General features: G+C 43.9%; 2 protein-coding genes across 7 annotated transcripts in view; one reads left to right on the top strand and one right to left on the bottom strand.

The window, feature by feature from the left end:
* Positions 1 to 21419, bottom strand: part of USP6NL (USP6 N-terminal like) — a 245065-nt gene that overhangs the window by 190453 nt on the left and 33193 nt on the right. For 2 of the 6 annotated variants that reach the window (XM_086714967.1, XM_086714970.1), the window contains exon 1: positions 2367 to 2505. The exons of 2 other annotated variants lie outside the window; for them this stretch is intronic. The gene's annotated coding sequence lies outside the window, so the exon portion shown is untranslated. Of the gene's footprint in view, positions 1 to 2113; positions 2260 to 2366; positions 2506 to 21419 lie in introns of those variants that run through there. 2 more of the 6 variants (XM_086714969.1, XM_086714972.1) reach the window with 2 other exon arrangements.
* LOC147579521 (uncharacterized) lies at positions 266 to 3203 on the top strand. The gene is made up of 2 exons (XM_086715147.1): positions 266 to 338; positions 2208 to 3203. Exons 1-2 carry the CDS (start codon positions 266 to 268, stop codon positions 2912 to 2914), a joined length of 780 nt encoding a protein of 259 aa, XP_086571273.1. The 3' UTR covers positions 2915 to 3203.

Genomic DNA, 21419 nt, shown 5'->3' with positions numbered 1-21419 from the left:
ATTGCACTAAAGCAAAACAAGCACGGTTAAAGTGAAATTGCAAACATAAACCAGAATGCAATCACCTGTCTCTCTCGAACTGAAGCACCAATTCCCAAAGTTTTAGTATTGTGGCCAAGTCTTCTGCCAGCTTCCAACATGCCTAGTGCATGTTAACCGAAGTTAACTGTGTTTTCAATCTGCCACTAGCTTTCATTTACTGGCCTGCTTCTCAGTCACGTTCACTGGCTGCAAAACGTAACAGGAACCTGAGATAGATGTGCACATGGCGGCCACGGCTGACCAGTACAACCTCTGCCAGGCACTGGAGGCCCAGATTGAATCCGCCGTGCCAGGAAGTTGTCTTCGTTCCCAACAACTCCAAGGATGGCCAGCCAGTTGACAGATGGTGGCAAAGCTGACACTTCCACTTACTGGCTTGTATAACCAGTGGCAGTTGTCCTCACTAGGAGATATTTCACGTCGAAGCACTGTTATAACTGGAAATGGGCTACCCTCATCAGAAACAAGTGCACCAGGGAGTCTGACCGCTGGCTAAAAACAGTAAGTAGGCACAAACACCAAGACTCGGGCCCAAGTTCTTAATGTTTGGCAAACGATGCTTCTTCAAATGCCTTTGAGACAACTCACTAATTCTTTAATCAGCAAAGGAATCTGTTAACTCGGGATACCTGTTTTCCTTTAAAAATTAATTTATACTAATTTATATTAGCATAATTTTTTTGTTATATTTTGACCTATGTACGTTTGACATATGTCAATTGCGTGTGTAGAATCCCACACAGGATCTATATCCACTCTAAGTAAAAACCTAAACTATGTTTACAAACTTTATTATCAGAAACAGCGAACTCGGGGCGCCTGGGTGGCGCAGTCGGTTAAGCGTCCGACTTCAGCTCAGGTCACGATCTCGCGGTCCGTGAGTTCGAGCCCCGCGTCGGGCTCTGGGCTGATGGCTCAGAGCCTGGAGCCTGTTTCCGATTCTGTGTCTCCCTCTCTCTCTGCCCCTCCCCCGTTCATGCTCTGTCTCTCTCTGTCCCAAAAATAAATAAATGTTGAAAAAAAATTAAAAAAAAAAAAACAGCAAACTCAAATATTTTTTCTTAATCTGAAGGTCTGATAGAGAAATACAAGTAAATAAACCACTGTTCATGTGATGCTGGCTAACTGAATTCTTACTAAAATGACTTTACAAAAGGAAAAAGTACCCTGACTTCCCTCCATTAGAACTTCCCAAGAGATTCAACACGTAGAGGGAGTTGGCCACGGTGATCTCTAAAGTTCTGTCCAACTTTTCTGAGCTACAAAATGTTCAGTGTGTATCCCAGAGACTTGATTCCATTTATAAATGGATTAGTATAGGATTAAAGTCACTTTCTTCCAGCAAGCAAAATATTTAAGATCGTGTCCCCACTCTCTTTCCCCCCATTTGTGTCACATTATTTCCCGTGACCGGGTAGTGCCCCAATTCAAACATCCTCCCCAGTCCCATAAGGGACCCATTTAACTCCTATTAAAGTCTACTGACGAAAAAGCAACTGTGGATTAAAATGCGGGGAAAGGGGAGGAGGCGGGGAGAGTGCAATTCTCAATTTATAGAAATGTCTTCCAATTTACAGAAATGTGGATTCGCAGACTCCTCGCATTTCCTGGCATTAAAATACCTGCGAGCAACCATTCTCACGCATTAGATATGCCGCACCGTCACTCGGCTGTTAGCTGCAAACTACTTTGCAAACTTTGCAAAGGCGCACAGATTTCCAGGCTCTCCGGTTCCGTCATTCACCCCATCCTCCGCTTGCTGAGCCGAAAGAAAGTTCCACGGCACGAAGGCAGTAATTTAAAAGAACGAAGTTCGCCTCAGTCCTGCCCACTTGGGCTCCGCAGGACGCAAGTGAAACTTGCAGGGGAGACAGACACGTCTCCCGGGGACCGAAGCTTGCTCCGGGGGGGAGGGGGAGGCGGCGGGGCTCCCCTCCCCCAGGATCTGAGGACCCGGGTCCTTTCCACCCGGCCCCTTCACCCGCCACCAGGTCCCCTCGCGCTGCGTCCGCCGCAGACCGTCCCCGCACGCCCCCTGCATCCCAGCGCCCCCCACCCGGCGCCCGCCAACCTGCCAATCACTCCCGCAGAGCCCCACGATCCAGGTTCCAGGGGGCACTCGGACGGCCCCGCACAGGTTCCCCGAGCCTGACCCCCAAGAGCAGAGGCGGGGAGCCGCAGCTCCGTCCACCTCCCCGGGGCCGGGAATGGCGGCGTCCGGCTCCCCGGGGCCAACCCGAGTTCCTGCCCGGAGGAAACCCCGGAGACCGGCACCGCCGCCGCCGGCCGGCCGCCTGCGGTGGGAGATGAAGAAATGAAGTTACCTCCGGACGGTCCCGTCGGCGGAGGCTGTGGCGGGGCGCAGCGCGGGGAGTCGGGGCAGCCGAGCAGGTCCCGGCGCGGCGGCGGCGGCTACCGCAGTGCCCTCCGCCCCATTGTTTCCCTTCCAAGAGGCTCCCGGCGAAGCCGAGCCCGGGAACCAGGAAGTTCCCCGGCGCGACACCTCCTGCCGCCGCTATGGAAACGGCCCCCGCCTCCCAGGGCGGCTCGCCCGGGACCCCGCCTCCGCGCCGCCGGCCCCGCCCGCCTCACGGGCCCCCGCCAACCGTCGCCGCTGCGGCCGCGGCCGCCGCCATCTTGGCGCGGCCGGGCGGCCCTTTCCCGGCGGCACGTGCGCGCCGCTCCCGCGTTCCCGCCGGCCGCGGGGGCGCGCTTCCAGGGCTGCGGGGGTGCGGAAGCAGCTCCCCGGGATCCCGGGCGGGAAGCGGCGCCTCTGACCCCGGGCCGGCAAGGGAGAGAGGACCCGCGCCGCACTGCAGACCCCGGACCTGGAGCGAGGCTTCGAGGCACGGCGCGGAAACGACCCACTTAAGCCGTCCAATTGGAAAGGTCAAGGGATGGGCGAGCCCAGGGCTGAAGTCAGTAGAGTAGTGGCCTAGAGCGTGTTCTCTGCTGCCACATTGCCGCGCGTTTCGTTTCGGGCCCATCTTACCAGCTGTCAGAGCTAGCGCACTCTAATTTTCTCTGTGCCTCAGTTTCTTCATCTGTAAAGTGATAGAATCGTAGTACCTACCTCGTAAGGTTATCACCTGGAACAAGCAAGTGCCTGGTAGTAAGTGCAAAATGATCGTTCAATAAAAAGGTATTGCTTCTAACCAAAATCACATTTCTGTCATTTTCCAGGAACTTTAGGTCTTCCAATCAGCACTGCTTTAAATAGGCTACTGTCTCAGATCCCATTGCTGCGTAAAACTTCCCAAATGTTCATCTTTTGTCCCATCTTTCTCTAGGTCAGCTTTCCTTTTTTATATCATGGAAACTGTCAAGAGTTTTAATCTCCAGAGTCTTCCATTAAGAGGTGCCATAAAAAGGTGAATGATGTAAACTTTCCAACACTGTAATTAGCTGACAGTTAAATGATTTATTCAATAGAAGCTAGAAGAGTTAGGGTGTGCAAATAACAAAGGCTTCCTGTCCTTGATTCCAGGAACTAGAATTACTAAAGCTGGCAACTCTGCACCATTGTTATTATCTCTTTTCCAGCTGGTGAAAACAGACACCAAAAAACTGGGTGCTGTGTGCAATATGGAAACAGAGGGATGGACAGAGGAGGTGGGGTCACAGACTCTGCTGAAGGATGCAGACTTTAATAACTGTGCGTAAGACCGGGTCTTGGATAGTCTCCAAGATTCCTTGTAGCTTACAAGTATTGTGATCTTATTCGTACACTCTTTAAGTTTATACTTCCCTTTGGCTATTCACTTAAACCAGGTTTGTGAAGACAGGTGTTTAATAAGCCTGATCCAAAACTGGCATAAATAGTTTGATATATGAATTGCAGTAAAAACAGGTCAAGAGTTGGCAGGATGCAGGAAACTTTTTCAATACCCAAACACTTCTCCAAAAGTTCTGGAATGCTCTGATTAGCGATTACCCAAACTGAGATACCTGAATTTCTGAAAGGCAGGAGCCCTGCCGCTCATATAGCTTTGTAGCTCGTATTGGACCAGCAGTTTGCACATGGTAGGCCCTCAATAAATGTTTACTGAATTAAATTGCCATGTTTATGGCTGAGTGCTCATCATTTAAGGAGACCTTGGGAACCACAGAGATACACAAGAGATGTTACTCAAGGGACATCACTGCAAATCAACAGGAACCCCACGTCACTAGTAAATGTGATTTTGGAATGAACAACCCTGGCCTCAGGCTTATTTGGCAAAATAAAGTGGAAATTTCAGATAGGTTTTTCCACAACTTATATGGGTAAGTTTTTTTAACTTTATTTTGGACCTAATTATGAGCACCACTGATTGAATTTTATGCTTCAATAATAGCCCTCTGACTCTATAGTACAGTTCAAGTTCAGAAATCCCCACATTTTTCCCCAAGTCAGAGTGTCACCAGTGAGTTCTGTCACTTCAGTATAAAACTAGTATTTGTTCTTCGGTATAATTTCAGGGAACTGCTATAGTTTTTTGTATATTTAAGCATCTCGGAGGTATTGTTAAACGACAAACACAGATTTTTGTCTTTAGATCCCCTGTGTAGGGCTTCACACTGGGATAGGCGTGCAGATTCACTTATCTGTGGCATGTGATAAACGTGGAATTTACATCAGTGATTGTCAAGGAAATAAAGATAGAATCATTTTTCCTCTAAACCAGGGATGCGCAAACTTTTTCATACAGAGGGAACATAGTAAACATGAGGGCAAAAGTAGACCATATACAACAGGATGAATGTGCCTGTGTTCCACTAAAAACTCACGGAAATAGGTGGATTTGACCCGCAAGGCCATATTTTGCTGACCCCTAAAGAATTCTGTCAGATGCACTCCATTTTTCTATTCACTCCAATGTGAAATGCCAGATATTAAAATACAAAGGGTAAAAGCTCGATACCAATAAAGCACCAAAAAGTCAAAAAAAAAAGTATGGAATCAGTTCACGTTACCAATTAAAATATTTCACAAACACCAAAGGTTTAGAACTACATTTTGTGTACTATAATGAAATAAGATAGATGGATATTGGCCTTTCATTTTTTCAAAAGCTAGGAGTTATGACAATGGGAATACGTAAAATGTTGACAAAGGTAAGAGTGCACCCACGGAATGCCATAATAGCTTCTGGAAAGCCAGAAGTACAATTGGAGGTGAGAACATAAGAACATAGAACATAGAAGAAAAAAAAAATTCTTCAAAGCAAATCATCCTTCACTGCCATCTTTACAACGTGGATGAAAGTATAGGTCCTTTGAGTCTCCTGTAAATTGAGAATTCAAATGTGAATCCGTGGCTATTTGATCCATCCAATTTCTTTTTAATAGGGGTAACAGGTCCCTAAGGAGGGACGGGAGGAAGAAGGGGACAAAAAAGCTGAGGCAAACTCTGCTGTGCACATTCTCATCCTCACTAGCAGCAATACTTCCTGAAATTTCCTAAGGAAGCGATGCTCTTCTATTGGTTAGGAAAGTCACCTCCAGTGAGACTGCATATAATTGTTCTTCACTATTGGGGAAAAAACCAGCCCAGTCATTATCTGTGCACCCAGTGTAAGTACACAAGCAATGGGGGATCAACAACCACATCCACACTGCTCATACGAAAAAGTTATCCTTTGGTTCAAAAGGTAACTTACTGATGCAGAGCAAGGAAAAAGTTCACAGAAGGGTTGTGAACCCCATAAAACTGTATGCAAGGTGTTGTGTACACAATTTGTTACTTACAACTATCTGGGGTTGTCTTGTCCATTTATCGGTATACTTGGGGGTTGTTTCTGTCTGTCATAAGAACGTCATGCCACAGATTGGGGAACTCATCTGTCTTCTTCCCTGTTCTATCTCTTGGTCCAGATCAGTGTCTGGTACAAGACCAGCTCTCTATAAACACTTGTAGAAGGAATGAAGAAAGAGGAGGAGGGAAGGAGAGAGAAAGGAACAAAGGTACACAGATACCCATTTTCTCTGGGCAGAAGTCTTCTAACTTGCATCGTATGCTCAGAAGGGTCTTTGACACATACACACAAGTAAGTAAGAAAGACCAGTTTTCAACTACAAAGGCCACCTCTCATTATCTCCTCTGCCCTTTTGCTCACCAGCCACCCTGCTCACAGAACAAAATGGTTATCATGGTTTGCCAGAAGCCTACGATGATGTCATACCATTTGGAGAGTGTCTCATTATGTTTTTATAGCTTTAGAGAATTGCTTCTGCCTGCTCAACTTTAAGTTACCATACTTAAAGTCTCCATTTGACCACATCCTAGATGTCATGCCCTTTATTTTTTTAAATCTCATCAAACAGAGTTGTATTAAAAAAAACTGTTAAGATATTGAAATAAATGAGGTATGATTTCAAGGCATTTTTGTCCCCAATTTAGGGTGATAAAACTTTTGCCTCTATATGTATGGGTTTCTAATTAACTTTTAAACCCTTGTGTACACAAATCTATATAAGTTGTGTGGTAGCTAATTTTCAAACATGGTCCCCCAGTGAAACATGACTCCAGTGTTCACATCTTTGTATATCGTCCTCCTCTTGAATCTGAGCTGGCCAAAAGAATAGGCCATAAGTGACACTGAATATTTTCGAAGACCAGATGATGAGAAGTCTTACAGCTTTTGTCTGGATCTCTGAAATACTTACCCTTAGCACACCCCCTCCCAGAACTCAGCTTCCAGGGTTGTTGTTTTTTTAATATTTTTTTAATGTTTTTATTTATTTATTTGTGAGAGAGAGCAAGCAAGCAGGGAGGAGCAGAGAGAGAGGGAGATCCAGAGTCCGAAGCAGGCTCCAGGCTGTGAACTGTCAGCACAGAGCCCGACGTGGGGCTCGAACTCACAGACAGTGAGATCATGACCTGAGCCGAAGTCGGACGCTTCACCGACGAAATACCCAGTGGTCCCTCAGCTTCCATGTTGAGGCCACAATAGTGGCAACGTTCACTGAGCCCCAGCCAATAGCCAGCTTCCACTGCTAGGCACGCGGGTGAGACAATCCTGCACATCCAGCACAGATGAGCCCTCAGATGCCTTGACCCCCGACTCTGCGACCCCGTGAGAAACCCCAAATGAGGACATCTTAGGTGAGCGCAGTCAACCCATGGAACCACAAGAGCAAACATTAATTGTTGTTGTAAGTCACTGAAACAGGCTGCTTTGTTATCCGCATATTGACAACTGGGATACGTTGATTAAAAATAAAGTTGCTAAAAAAAATAAATAAATAAAAAGTAAAAAAATAAAAATAAAGTTGCTTAGAGGTACCTAGGTGGCTCAGTCGGTTAAGCGTCCGACTTCGGCTCAGGTCACGATCTCACAGTTCACGATGTTCGAGCCCCACGTCAGGCCCTGTGCTGACAGCTCAGAGCCTGGAGCCTGTTTTGGATTCTGTGTCTCCCTCTCTCTCCGCAAACCCCCCCCCCCAACCCCGCTCCTGCTGTCTCTCTCAAAAATAAACAAACATGTAAAATAAAAAATAAATAAATATAAAGTTGATAAAGCTATATTTACCTATATGTACGCTAGGACCTTAATAAATAACTTCATCAAAATTACAGAAATGCTGCATAAGAAGGTCAAGTTCGAGAAGAACAAGGTGAGCTGTAAAGGATCCTGAGGTATCCCATGGCCTGTTCTTGGCTGATGTTGTCTGGCTTCTTCCCTTGAGTGGGGGGTGGCTCTCTGGACACCATGAAACAACATAACAACCTTAACCTTTCCGTGTCTGCAAAGTAATACACTTGCAATTACATGTGATTTACACAGACATGAAGTAAGTCCCCACCCACATGCTTTGGCTAAAAAAGGAAAGGAGTGGTCACAAGTAGCCAGACTAAAGGTTCAATTAAAATGAGACAATAGATGGGGAAAAAAAATTTTTTTTTTATCTACTCAGCTTCTCTTTTCTATTTGCTAATGCTTTATGAAGATTGCAGGCCCATAATTCCTAATCAGCACTTATGAAATCTAAAAAGCTCTGGAAATGGGGCGCCTGGGTGGCGCAGTCGGTTAAGTGTCCGACTTCAGCCAGGTCACGATCTCGCGGTCTCGGAGTTCGATCCCCGCGTCGGGCTCTGGGCTGATGGCTCAGAGCCTGGAGCCTGTTTCCGATTCTGTGTCTCCTCTCTCTCTGCCCCTCCCCCGTTCATGCTCTGTCTCTCTCTGTCCCAAAAATAAATAAACGTTGAAAAAAAAAATTTTTTTTAAAAAGCTCTGGAAACCAAAAGGGGTGGTTTTTTGTTTTTGTTTTTTTTCCACCTAAGTTTGGCACCTAGATTCATTTGGTAGCAACTGGACTTTCCTTTGGCTGTTTATGGTCTTTATTTTATTTGATATGAACACTCATCCTATTACAGAACCATCAACATGTTGATGACAAGGCCCTGGCCCAGCTCCCACCTATGCTGCCCTCAAGTAATATGCAGTGTATGTGCTATGTCACCATTCTAGAAACCGAAACTTCTGAATTCCAAAACAGTTTTGGCTTCAGACCTGAAGGAGACTTTATTAGAGACCCGAAGTAACTTTTTTTTTTTTCTTTTGTGCAAGGGTGGGGTAATATTAACTTGGGGTCATTGAACACTCGATTAAGACAGCCTGAGTTCAAATCCCCTCTCCACTGTTTGCCACCTCTGACACCTAGAGAAACCCTCGGCCTCAGTTTTCCCCTCTGCAAAATGAAGACAGTAATAAAAATTACCTCATAGGGTTCTTAGAGAACTAAATGGGGCCACACATGCAAAGGGCTTATCCCAATGACCAGCAGTTAGTAAACGCTCAACAAATGTCAAGTCTTATTGTGTTATTATTACATATAAGCTTTTTTTCATGTTCAACAAAACTAATATCTCTCTTGGGGCTCAGTGAGAAAAAAAGAAACTACTCAAGGTATTACCAGCAGGAAGATATTTAACACAGGGAATCAGAGGTAAAAAATCTTGGGAAAGGGTGAGTGGGGGGGAAAGGGACCAGCACTGAGTCCTGAGTTATTCCACAGCAGTTGTGGACCCGATCGGTGTCAGGAAGCTGCTGAACCCAGAATTTGGAGTCACAGGAAATGACACAAAATCATTGCCAATGCCACAGCTGCCTTGCAGCTTAGACGCTGGTAACTGCCAGGGGTACTCTCTGGAGTCTAGCTTCACGGCACATATGCATGTCTGTCAAACCCTTATGTCAGCCACTGCTGTCAGAGGAACAATGTCAGGCTCCCTATGCCATTCAGATCCCAGGCGTGCCTCTCACCGGCAGAACAACACCTTATCAGAACAGTGCTAGCAAAGGACTCTGGGAAACGCAGCCCCTGTGATACAGATGATACCCAACACAAATAATTTAATAATAGTGATTTACATTTGTAAAGCATCTGCCATAAGGTTCTGCGAGGCAAGCAGGAACTGAGCACAGAGAGCTCAGTGACGTGTCCGGAGTTGGCTGAGTAGTGAGACACTCGGATGCTCATATTCCAAATCTAGAGTGTGATGCTTTATTCCAATGCTCATCCGAGTCCTATTTTTTTCCCCCAAGTCCTCATACCATTTGTATTATTTACTTACTGTCTCTCTTTAAGGTGGCTCACATTTCTACTTAAGTCAACTTAAATAGGAAAATTTGCATCGCTATCTAAAGTATAATGCAAATCACTGAAGCGGAAAGCAGATGTCATGTACCATAAATGGAAGATAAAAGTAAAAATGAACACACAGGGGGCCCCTGGGTGGCTCAGTAGGTTTAGCGACCACTTCGGCTCAGGTCAGGACCGTCATGGCTCAGCTCGTGAGTTGGAACCGCTCACTGTCTCTGCTGTCAGTGCAGAACCCACTTCAGATCCTTTGTCTCCCTCTCTCTCTCTCTGCCCCTCCCTCACTTGAGTTTTCTGTCTCTCTCAAAAATAAACATTAAAAAAAAATGAACACACAGAAAACCATGCAATAGTATTAAGACCACTTCAATAGCATTGCCCACCGAGGGCACTGAGCCTGAATCCTGCTCTCTGTTGAAAATGGAGACTGGGGTGTGTTAGAGATGTCAGACATACAAACAGCAAACACCTAAGACCAAACCGAAACTCTCTCGTTGATATATTCACAAGGTCTAAAAGATGACTAAAATCCTTGAAATTAAATTTCTCACTACGTGAGGCAATGTTATTTAAAGCTTTAGCCATCTCACCTTCTAAATACATCCTACACTTCAGGTAACAATGCTTTCTTCCTGCCATATCAATTTTGAAAGTTGAGCTCAGAATCAGAGGATTTATTCGTTCAATTTTGGAAAGTACTTGGTAGCTCAGTGTTAAATATACATCAGTGTGTTTTGCTCCTACTGCCTCATTCATGTAAGATTTGTTTGTCTGATGCAGAGGTAAAATTCACATCATATACAATACACCATTTCAAAGTGAACAATTCAGTAGCATTTAATACATTCACAAGGTTGTTCAACTACCACCTCTATGTTATCCCAAAACATACGCATCTCCCCAAAAAGAAACTCTATACCCGGCAACCAGTTAACTTTCTATTTCCTCTCTCCCCAGCCCCTGGCAGACACCATCCTGCTTTCTGCCTCTATAGATTCACCCTGGATGTTTCATGTAAATGGAATTATATAATATGTGACATTTTGTGTCCATCTTTCACTCAGCCTAAGGTTTTTGCAGTTCATACACATTGTAGCATGTCCCTGTACTTCATTCCATTTTAGGACTGAATAACATTGCATTGAATGGATAGACCACATTTGGTTACTCATCCATCCATGCATGAACATTTGGGTTGCCTCCAACTTTAGGCTATCGGGAATAGTGCTATGAACACGCGTGTACACGTATCTGCCTCAGTGCCTGCTTTCCAGTTATTTTGGAAGTATGCTTAGGATTGGAATTGTGGGATTGTATGGTGATTACGTTTAACTTCTTGAGGAACTACCAAACCGTTTTCATCAGGGAGGAACCATTTTCCATTCCCGACCAGCAGTGCACAAGGGTTGCAATTTCTCCATATCCTTGCCAACACTACTTATTTTCTGCTTTTTGTGATTACGGCCATCCTTGTGGGTGTGAAGTGGTGTCCCAAGGTTTTGATTTGCATTTCGTTAATGACTAATGATGCTGAGCATCTTGTCATGTGTTTATTGGCCATTCGTGTATCTTCTTTGGAGAAATGTTTATTCACGCTTTTTGCTCACTTTAAAAACTGGGTTGTTTGTCTTCTTATTGTGGAACTGTAAGAGTTCTTTATGTATTCTTGACCCTTCTCGGATAAGAGATTTGCAAATACTTTCTCCCATTCTGTAGGTTTCCTGTTTACTTTATTGGTAATGTTCTCTGATAAGCAGAAGTTTTCAACTTGATGAAGTCCAATTTACCTTTTTTTTTTTTTTTTTTTTTTTGTTGTTGTTGTTCTGCTTTTAGTGTCGTATCTATGAATCCATTGCCAAATCCAAGGTCAGGGGTATTTGCCCTTATGCTTTCTTCTAAGAGTTTTATGTTTTAGCTTTTATGTTTATACATGATTTTTAAATCACAGTATAAAATTTTCATAGAAATAAGGTAAATCCACTGACCTAGATTAATTCTATAACTGTTGAAATTTACTCACCCTTGAAAGACTCATTTGTTTCTTTAGTAAATGGGTTTATTTAGCCATGACTATGAACAAATCTCTACTAGATTGTATGTAACTGTAGACTATATATATATACACACACTTATTAGTATACATATTGTTTATTAGTATAGTATATTATTCTTACATACTAATAGAAGGTTACAGAAGTGCTAAGAAGAAAGACTGGACTGCCAGTTTATGAGGAGTAATATGTTGCAAATCAAAAACAAACAAACAGGGGCGCCTGGGTGGCGCAGTCGGTTAAGCGTCCGACTTCAGCCAGGTCACGATCTCGCGGTCCGTGAGTTCCAGCCCCGCGTCAGGCTCTGGGCTGATGGCTCAGAGCCTGGAGCCTGTTTCCGATTCTGTGTCTCCCTCTCTCTCTGCCCCTCCCCCATTCATGATCTGTCTCTCTCTGTCCCAAAAATAAATAAACGTTGAAAAAAAAATTAAAACAAACAAACAAACAAACAAGCATCCTACTTTGAGCATCCTACTTTGGCTCAGGTCATCATCTCATGATTCATGAGTTCGAGCCCCACGTTGGGCTCTGTGCTGACAGCTCAGAGTCTGGAGCCTGCTTCAGATTCTGTGTCTTCCTCTCTCTCTGCCCCTCCCCTGCTCACGCTCTGTTTCTCTCTCTCTCTCAAAAATAAATAAACATTAAAAAAAAATTTTTTTAACTCAAACTGGATTAAATAATACAGATGAGTTATTGGCTTATGTCACTGAAAGCCAACTAGAAGATGGGCTTTGTGGAATTCAATGATATCGTCAAGGACCAGCTTCTTTCTCTACCTCCCATCATGTCTGCTCCATCCAACTAAGATGGCTGCCAACAACCTCCAGGGCTCCATGCCTCCTCACCTCAGTCCGAGAAAATGAGCAACCCCTAGCTAACACCTGTCTCTGCCTCAGGCTCTGGTATGAACTGAATCACATACCCCTTCCTGAATCAACATTTACTGCCAGGACGTATGATTATGTTAATTGCTCTCACTGCTGTTTAGCACGTAATGGAGTTGGGCTTCTTCCCACATGAAGATATGGCCCTCAAATGGAAATTGGGCAAGTGATAAAGAAAAGAGGAAGGGATATGGGGAGGCCATCACAATGTTCACCACAGGTAATCTCAGAGAAGTCTTAGCAGAAGAGATGGGATTTGACCTGGTCAGGGGGAATCAAACACCAGGACAGTGTGAAGGCTCATTTTTTTAAAACAGGGAATAATCGTCCATTTTAGCTGGACCACTGGTGTCAGGTGAAAGCTCATAATCCTAGGAGGCTAACTTGAGAGCATATCATAATGCAGGACTTCAAATGCCTAAGGAGTTTAGACTTCATTCCCCAAGCAACAAAAAGAAAATGACCTTACTCACAGAAAAAAAAAAAAAAAAGAAAACATTCTCTAATTAGAACTGTATGGGGGGAAATGCCTGGGTGGCTCAGTTGGTTGAGCCACTAACTTGATTTCAGCCCAGGTCATGATCCCAGGGTCATGGGATTGAATCCTGCATCGGGCTCCATGCTGATCATGGAGCCTGCTTAAGATTCTCTCTCTCTCTCTCTCTCTCTCTCTCTCTCTCTCTGCCCTGGATCTCCCTCTCTCCCTCCCTCCCTTACCCCTCCCTTCCCCTCTCTCGCTCTCTAAAAAATTAAAATAAAATTAAAAAACCTATATAGATATGTAAGAAGTTTAGAAGAATTCATTTTAATGCTAGACCTTGGTATTTGATAGGCTATATTCACTTTTGGAAATTCATTCATTCACTCATTCAATCAGCAAATACTGACTGAGTACCTAATGTGTGTCCAGCACTATACTGGTGATAGCTGGTGGTTCAATCGTGAAAAATAGTAATGTTGTTGCCCCTATGAAGGTTGTAGGCCAATGGAAAGCCTATCATCTATGTCATCATGGCCTCAGATTCTAATGTCTCATCTGCCTTTGGAAAGTTGTGCATCCTGGGTTACAAACCAGACGGAAATCTCCGTGTGTCTTGCAATGTAATCCGTTCCTCTTCTGAACCTTCCAAGTCTAGTTCATACTTCACTTCAGAGAAGTCACTCTTTCACCTAAAGATTTTATTTGCCTCAAGCTCAACACACCCATCTTCAAAATGGATGACTTTTGCTTACCTCAATTGTAGACCTAAATATTGTCAAGTTAAAATCAAGGCAGAGACTAGATAATTAAGTTACCCTTAATGTACTGTACTTGAAGTTTCCTTCTTTCCTCTCCCCCCCCTCCCCCATCCTATTCTTTTAGTAAACCTCTACCTTGTACTTTTGAAGAGGCAAGGCTGGAGAAGAACAGCTATAAATCTTCTTACCGGCCCAAGTCCGTAACTTTTGTTCTGAGTCACTCCTTTCCTCCCTGTGTTACCTGAGCTCAGAAGGATGTATTTGAGATGAGAACAGTTCTTATCACCAACCCAGAAAATGTAGTTTCACATTGGTCTGAGAAGTGAAACAGCCTAACTTACACCTGGCAATAAGAAGGCAGGCATATCCTTAAAGGAAAACTCCTTAAAACAAAACAAAACAAAACAAAACAAAACAAAACAAAACAAACAATAACAACAAAAAACAATGAAAAACCACACACCGTATGATTCCAGCTCTGTAACATCCTGGAAAAGGCAAAACAATGCAAACAGTAAAGGATCAGCGGTTGCCAGGGGTTGGGGAGTGGGAGGGATAAGTAGAGAATGCAGGAGTTACAGGGTTTTTAAAGGATTTTTACCAAGTGTGGATGCGCGCCATTCTACATTCAAACCCATGGAAGGTATGACCCGAAAGTGAGCCCTAATGTCAACTCTGGGCTTTGGGCGATGATGATAATGATGTGCCAGCCTAGGTTCATCAGTTGTGAACCTGATGGGGTTCTGGTGGGGATACTGATAATGAAGGCGGCTGTGCGTGTGCAGGGGCAGGGGTTGGGGGGGATACAGGAAATCTCTCTACCGTCCACTCAGTTTTGCTGTAGACTTAAACCTGCTCTAACATATAAAGTCCGTTTTAAAAGGCAATGAACAAAAGGGGGATTTATTAGTGCAAATAACACTTACTACGCCCCAGATATGCCACACTGCATGACGCCCTATAGTATCAACAAGGCACAAGACACATACGGTTCCTGCCCTCACAGAACTTACATTAATGCTTTCATCAGACGAAGTCATTGTGCTCAATGAGTTGCCCTTCCCAGATAGTATGATACAATTCTCTGTTCCAACCGAGAGCCCCAGGTCTCCTCCAGCAGGTTGCTGATGGGTAGGTAATTCCAACCAGTTTACAGGGGCCAGGCCTTGCAGCCCCTGGGAGAAAACATCCCCAAATCCAGTAATCGTCACCTGAAACTTTTGAAAAACGCTGTTTCTGGGTGTCATCCCCAGAGCCTCCAATTCTGTGAGATTAAGGATTTGCCCAGATGCCACACTTTGTCAAGCACGTCAAGTGGTTCTGGTGCAGGAGATTTGAGAACCAGTCATTCAGCAGTTGATTTCACTCTAAATAATAACAGTAACCACCATTGTCCTGTTTTGACGTATTGAGTCTTAATATGAACGCTCCAATAGAAAACTAGGAAACCGCCAAGGCCCGTGGCAAGGAAGTTTATGAGAAATAGAAACACAGATGATCAATACACACCTGTTCAACCCCATAAATAACCAAATAAATCTAAATTGAGGTCAATAGAATGTAGTTATTCATCTACCATATTGGTGGAAATTTTAAACCACCCAGAATATGTAAAAATTAGGGTGATGCGGGCACTCTCATACATTGCTGGAGGGCGTGTAAATTGGTAGAATTTAAGAAAAGGGAATTTTGGCAATATATATTAGATTTTATAGTATAAATAGTTTGATCTAGTGATTTACTTTCTAGGAGTATTTCCTAAGGAAATAACTCACATACATATACACAAAGAAAACCCACAGAAATCTATGTATAAGGCCATTCAGCATAGCCTAGTTTATAATACAAAGAATTGGAAGCTAACTACCTGTCAGGAAGGGACTGGTTAAAATAGAGTAACCCCCCCCCCCCCCAGCAAAGTGCAATTCCATTAAAAATCATTTCATCCTGGGGCGCCTGAGTGGCTCAGTCGGTTAAGCGTCCGACTTCAGCTCAGGTCACGATCTCGCGGTCCCTGAGTTCGAGCCCCGCGTCGGGCTCTGGGCTGATGGCTCAGAGCCTGGAGCCTGCTTCCGATTCTGTGTCTCCCTCTCTCTCTGCTCCTCCCCTGTTCATGCTCTGTCTCTCTCTGTCTCAAAAATAAATAAAACGTTAAAAAAATGTTTTTAAAAAAATCATTTCATCTGTATTTGTTAATAACAGAAACACACCTTTAACTGATTTTTAATTTATTTACCATTACTTTTTTTAATGTTTACTTATTTTGAGAGAGAGAGAATGAATACACAAGCAGGGGAGGGGCAGAGAGAGAGGGAGAAGGAGAGACTCCCGAGCAGGCTCCACACTGATAACACGGGGCTCAAACTCACCAACCATGAGATCATGACCTGAGCTGAAATCAAGAGTCCAAAGCTTAACCAACTGAGCCACCCAGGTGCCCTTTAAATGACTTTTGTAAACTACATATATAAAAATACCTACAAATATAGTATAATCTTATTTTTATTTTATTTTTTATTTTTTTTTCAACGTTTATTTATTTTTGGGACAGAGAGAGACAGAGCATGAACGGGGAAGGGGCAGAGAGAGAGGGAGACACAGAATCGGAAACAGGCTCCAGGCTCTGAGCCATCAGCCCAGAGCCCGACGCGGGGATCGAACTCCGAGACCGCGAGATCGTGACCTGGCTGAAGTCGGACGCTTAACCGACTGCGCCACCCAGGCGCCCCCTAATCTTATTTTTAAATAAAATAAATGTGAGATACAGAGAGGGAAGGAAATTACTGAAAATGTTAACAGTGATGATTTCTGGAAAATTATATTAGAAATTTTTATTTATAATAAAAATTTTTTATACCTTCTGAATGATTTCTACAGCATGTGTTACACCTTTAAAATCTCCTCCCCTCTAAAACCCTTTATATTTTGTGAAATACACATTCAGACGTGTTACAACTATTTGCAAGGGAATTTTCATTGAAGGCATAGCCTCTAAGGCAGTTTGTGTACTGCTCTGTCGTGGGGGGGAGATGAGCTCACGGAAGGGTCCGGAAAGAGGAGGAAGAGGACACCAGGGTCCAACCTACAGCTCAGGCCCCCAGACTAGGTCTGAACCTAATAGCAAGATAGGCTGCAAGCAAGGACTGAAGAAATGTTTTCCAGGAGTCACTGTGAGACACAGAGCCTGGGTGACTCAGTCGGTTGAGCATCCGACTTCGGCTCAGGTCATGATCTTGCGGTTTGTGAGTACAAGCCCCTCATCGGGCTCTGTGCTAACAGCTCAGAGCCTGGAGCCTGCTTCAGATTCTGTGTTCCCCTTTCCCTCTGCCCCACCCCTGCTTGTGTTCTCTGTCTTTCAAAAATGAATAAACATTAAAAAAAAAAAAAAAACAGTGTCACTACAGTACTCAAGTAGGGCATGTGGCAGGTGACACAGAGTAGGACAAAGAGTGACTCTCAATTCAGGGCAGCAGGAAGGATCAGTGATGGTCTATGGGAATGCTTCCCCATCCTGGCACTGCGAGCCCACAACACTTGCATTCTTCTCACATTGTGGCGGCCTAGAAAGAAATCCCTGCTGTCTTAGCAAACTCAGGCTCAGAGCAGTGGCCAAGCCAGATTGGAGAGGGCTGGATGGGGAAAAGTAATGGAGGAGATGACAGGTACAGGGAAGGTTTTTCAAGGTGGGAAATATGAGAGAGCATATTTCACTGCTGATAGAAGCATCCAGTAGTGGGACAGAGGAGAGGGAGCTCTTCTCATTCCACCCATAGTCCTGATTGATTTCATCCACACTGTGGTTTTAACTACCACTTTCATGGAATCGCCACGCTTACAGCCAGAGCCCAGGCACACAATAAAAATTTATTAAATAGATGAAGCTTTCCCCAGGCTTCTAGACCCAAATAATTAACTCATCATATCTCTCTCAGAAACTCCTCTGTTACTAACACACACACACACACACACACACACACACACACACACACACATTCTTCCTTTGGTGTTCACTCTCACTGACTGGTACCACTATGCTCCTAGTTGCCAAGCTCAGTACCTGGGCACCCACCTTAGTGCTCCTTCTCATCTCTCCCCACATCCAGCAAGTCAACAAGTGTAGATTCTCTCTTTGGAGAGCTCCTGAATCCATTCTCTCCTCGTTATTCCCGCCACCACTGTTTTAATTCAATCTCTCATCGCTTTGTGTTTGAGTAACTACAACTCTTATTTCTAATCTCCTCCTCACTCTGTTGTACACAGCTATGCTTCAAACTGTTAACAGCACAGTTTTCCTAAAATTTAAATCTGGCCATGGCATTCTCTCACCCATTCTGAGCTTCAAAATAAAATGCAAGGTAAATAAATATTCAATAAATGACCAACTGACTTACCGCATAAAGGGAGGACTTATCTTGGAACAAGATTGCCAGCCCCCTTCCCAATCTGGGGTAACTTTGGGCTAATCATCCTTTGTTATAATAATCTAATACCATCTGGTCTCTGGACAGACTCAAAACAGGTGTTCCCAAGTTTTGTTACATGTTACTCATGCATATTTTCACTATGCCACAAGAAGTTCAAGGGGGAGCACTTTACACATTACAAGGTCACAACAATTTTTTGTGTATATAACAGAGTGCCTAAAATTGGAAAAAGGCACTTTTAACATGGAAAAATAAAAGATACCTTTGGTAATTACATATGCATTTAGCCTTGCTACCAGGAAAATGCTAAGATAAACTATGAAATAATTCATTTCCAAATAAGAGGGGTGGGGGGGAGAAAGGGTTGAAGAACATCTAACAGAACGTGGAAAAGTACAAGCCATGTTAATAGCAATTTCATTTCTTTCCAGGATGAGGTGGCAGGCTATGCTGATAAGGAGGAAGCAATAGTTATAATCTATATAATCTGCTCTCTGCAATAAAGATTCTGATGTGATTTTATCATCAAGAAGCTGGGAAGATGCAGTTCAGCTAAAGAGAGCTAATTGCAGATTTGTATGTGATGCCAACATCAAGTCATTTCTCTAAGAATAATAAGTATACTCTTTTTAACAAAGAAAGTGTTAAGATCCACCTTCTCCAATGTTGCACAATCTAGAACAAAGAATCAAATCAATCCAGGAATGCTTGCTCATTTTCATTTTATTAAGAGACACTGAAATATAACAAAATCTGCACTTAGTAGACAGGCTCAAAATGGCAGCCGATGTTATTGATAACGGCTGGTGATAACCCTTCTGCATCATGTACTTTTTTGGGTAATGTATGGCCTGCGAGTGTCGTTGAGTAAATAGGGAATATACAAAGAAAACGATAAAAAAGACATAACTATGCTGAGGTTAAAAGGAAAGTCACCGTTTATTTCAGCAGTATTGAAGCCTGTGGACCTTTGAAGTAATTGCTATCCTTCCTCGAAATATTAATAATAAAAAACATCTGAAAAGGCATTTTAAGCAAAACACTTGGAATACATTTTTTAATGCTTATTTTTGAGACAGAGACAGAGAGAGAGAGAAAGAGAACACATGCTCCTGAGTGGGGGAGGGGCAAAGAGGGAGGGAGACAGAGGATTTGAAGCAGATTTTGCCTAAGAACAGAGAGCCCAACATGGGGCTCAAACTCACGACTCACGAACTGTGAAATCATGACCCAAGCCAAAGTCGAACCCTTAACCGACTGAGCCACCTAGGTGCCCCAAAATACAATTTTTTAAATAAGCAAGGTATATTTTTTTTTTTTTAAGTAAGCTCGATGCCCAATGTGGGGCTTGAACTCATACCTCAAAGATCAAGAGTCAAGTGCTCTACTGACAGAGCCAGTCGGCCCCCCGCCCAGGATATACATATTTTAAAACACAAATCTAAGGGACAGCTGTCTCTCTCATCTCAGAGAAAAGATGCTCTCTATGAGGACAAGATGATAACAATGGAGAACTTGCCTCTGTCGCCTGAGTTTCATTTCCCCCTGGGGTTTTCTCAATGAGTGTGATAGTCACTAACAGTGTTCAATGCTATTAATGCTGAACACACAGTAGGACTGCTTCCTGGCCCCATTGAGTTGGGTACAGTCATCCCAGCTAGTGAGCTGTGAACAGAATGTGGCATATGTAACTTCTGTGTGGAACATTTAATTGCTGGTGTGAGACCCTCCAGCATTCCTTCCCTCTGCTACAATAACCAACAATGCTCCAGATGGTGGCTGTTCCATGAGCCTACATTACAAAATGCAGAATAGAAACCCCTAGTTGCCCTGCCATAGAAATATGACATTAATAAGAATGAAATCTTATTTTTAGCCACTGAAATTTTGGAATTGTTTTTCAGTGCAGCAAAGTCTAGCCTATCCTAACACAGTAGGATTACTGCTATCACTAACACCCTGATCCTCATTACAAACTTTCCCTTAACCCTGAGATCCCAACATCGACAAAAACTTTCTTAGGTTCCTGTTGACTTCATTGGTAAACACTGGAACTTTCAAAACAACATGAATAAACACAGTGGGAAAAAAGAGGCAGCAGAATACAAAGGCTCAGAGAGTGAGCAGGAGACAGATTAAGTGGGTTCTACCATTTCTACAGTGTGTGACCTTGGGCTAGCTACATCACCTCCCCAAGCCTCAGTTTCCTCAACAATGACATAAGAGATGATAACAATAGAATCTCTATCACTGAATTGTTTTAAATGTTCAAAAAATTCCCATTTAAGAAGGTATCTTATCAGTGGGCCCTTCCCTGCCTGTCTTAGCTTGGGTTCCCCCAAAAAAACAGAATCTGAGAAAGATGCTTTTGTGTACTTTATTGGGGATTGTGATTTCAGGGATCAGAAGAGAGAGAGAAGAAGGCAAAGCAGGGCAGATGGGAGAGCCAACACAAGGATGCAAAGTAGCATTACAAAGTTGGCAACTGGTCACTTGGTCCTATAGGACCAACTGAGAAGTCTTTCAACAGGTCCTTCAGGATCCTCCATTTATGTGTGGAGGGGAAAGGAGGAAGCATGTATCCATCAACTCCTGTTCCACATCGGTCAAATGTTAGCCCTAGGGGGTGTTGGAGAAAGTAATCTAGAGAATATGACCACTGTTGAACCTCAAGCTAGACCTAGGCAATCAGAGGCTCCTTACCCCCACCCGTCCTTAAAAAGTACACTCTGCCCACAGTTCCCACCATCAGAGCTATTCCAAAGACGTAGCCTTGAGAGAGTAAGGCGTTGTGGAAAGCATCTGACAGTATATGTGACTGAGCCCAGTTAAGGCCTCTGTAGGCTTTTAAAATTTGGCAGGCAGGTGTGGAGATCTACTCATCTCACCTCCATCCAAGACAGCCACATAGGTAAGTTTTCCTACTTATTAAACCTGCCACCTACCAATCTGGAGTGCCTTGCTTCTTCCTTTGGCCTCTTCTTGCCCTGCATGCATGGGGGCAAGTTTGCAAACCAACAAGGAGCATTAAGTAACCTGCACTTCCGCGTCATGCATGCACAGGTATGGGCACCGAAAGGTGTGTCCCCCACCTTGTCATTAACAGAGCAGCCCTAGAATGGGAGAGAAGAGGCAGGTGGTGCTACCAGGTTCTATCTGCATCAGGCTGAGCAGAGTGTGCATTGAAGAGATCT

The sequence above is a fragment of the Puma concolor genome, chromosome B4 (genome assembly GCF_028749965.1).
Source record: "Puma concolor isolate L17-30 chromosome B4, mPumCon1.1.hap2, whole genome shotgun sequence".
Taxonomy (NCBI): domain Eukaryota; kingdom Metazoa; phylum Chordata; class Mammalia; order Carnivora; family Felidae; genus Puma; species Puma concolor.
This window is presented reverse-complemented; position numbering and strand designations above follow the sequence as displayed.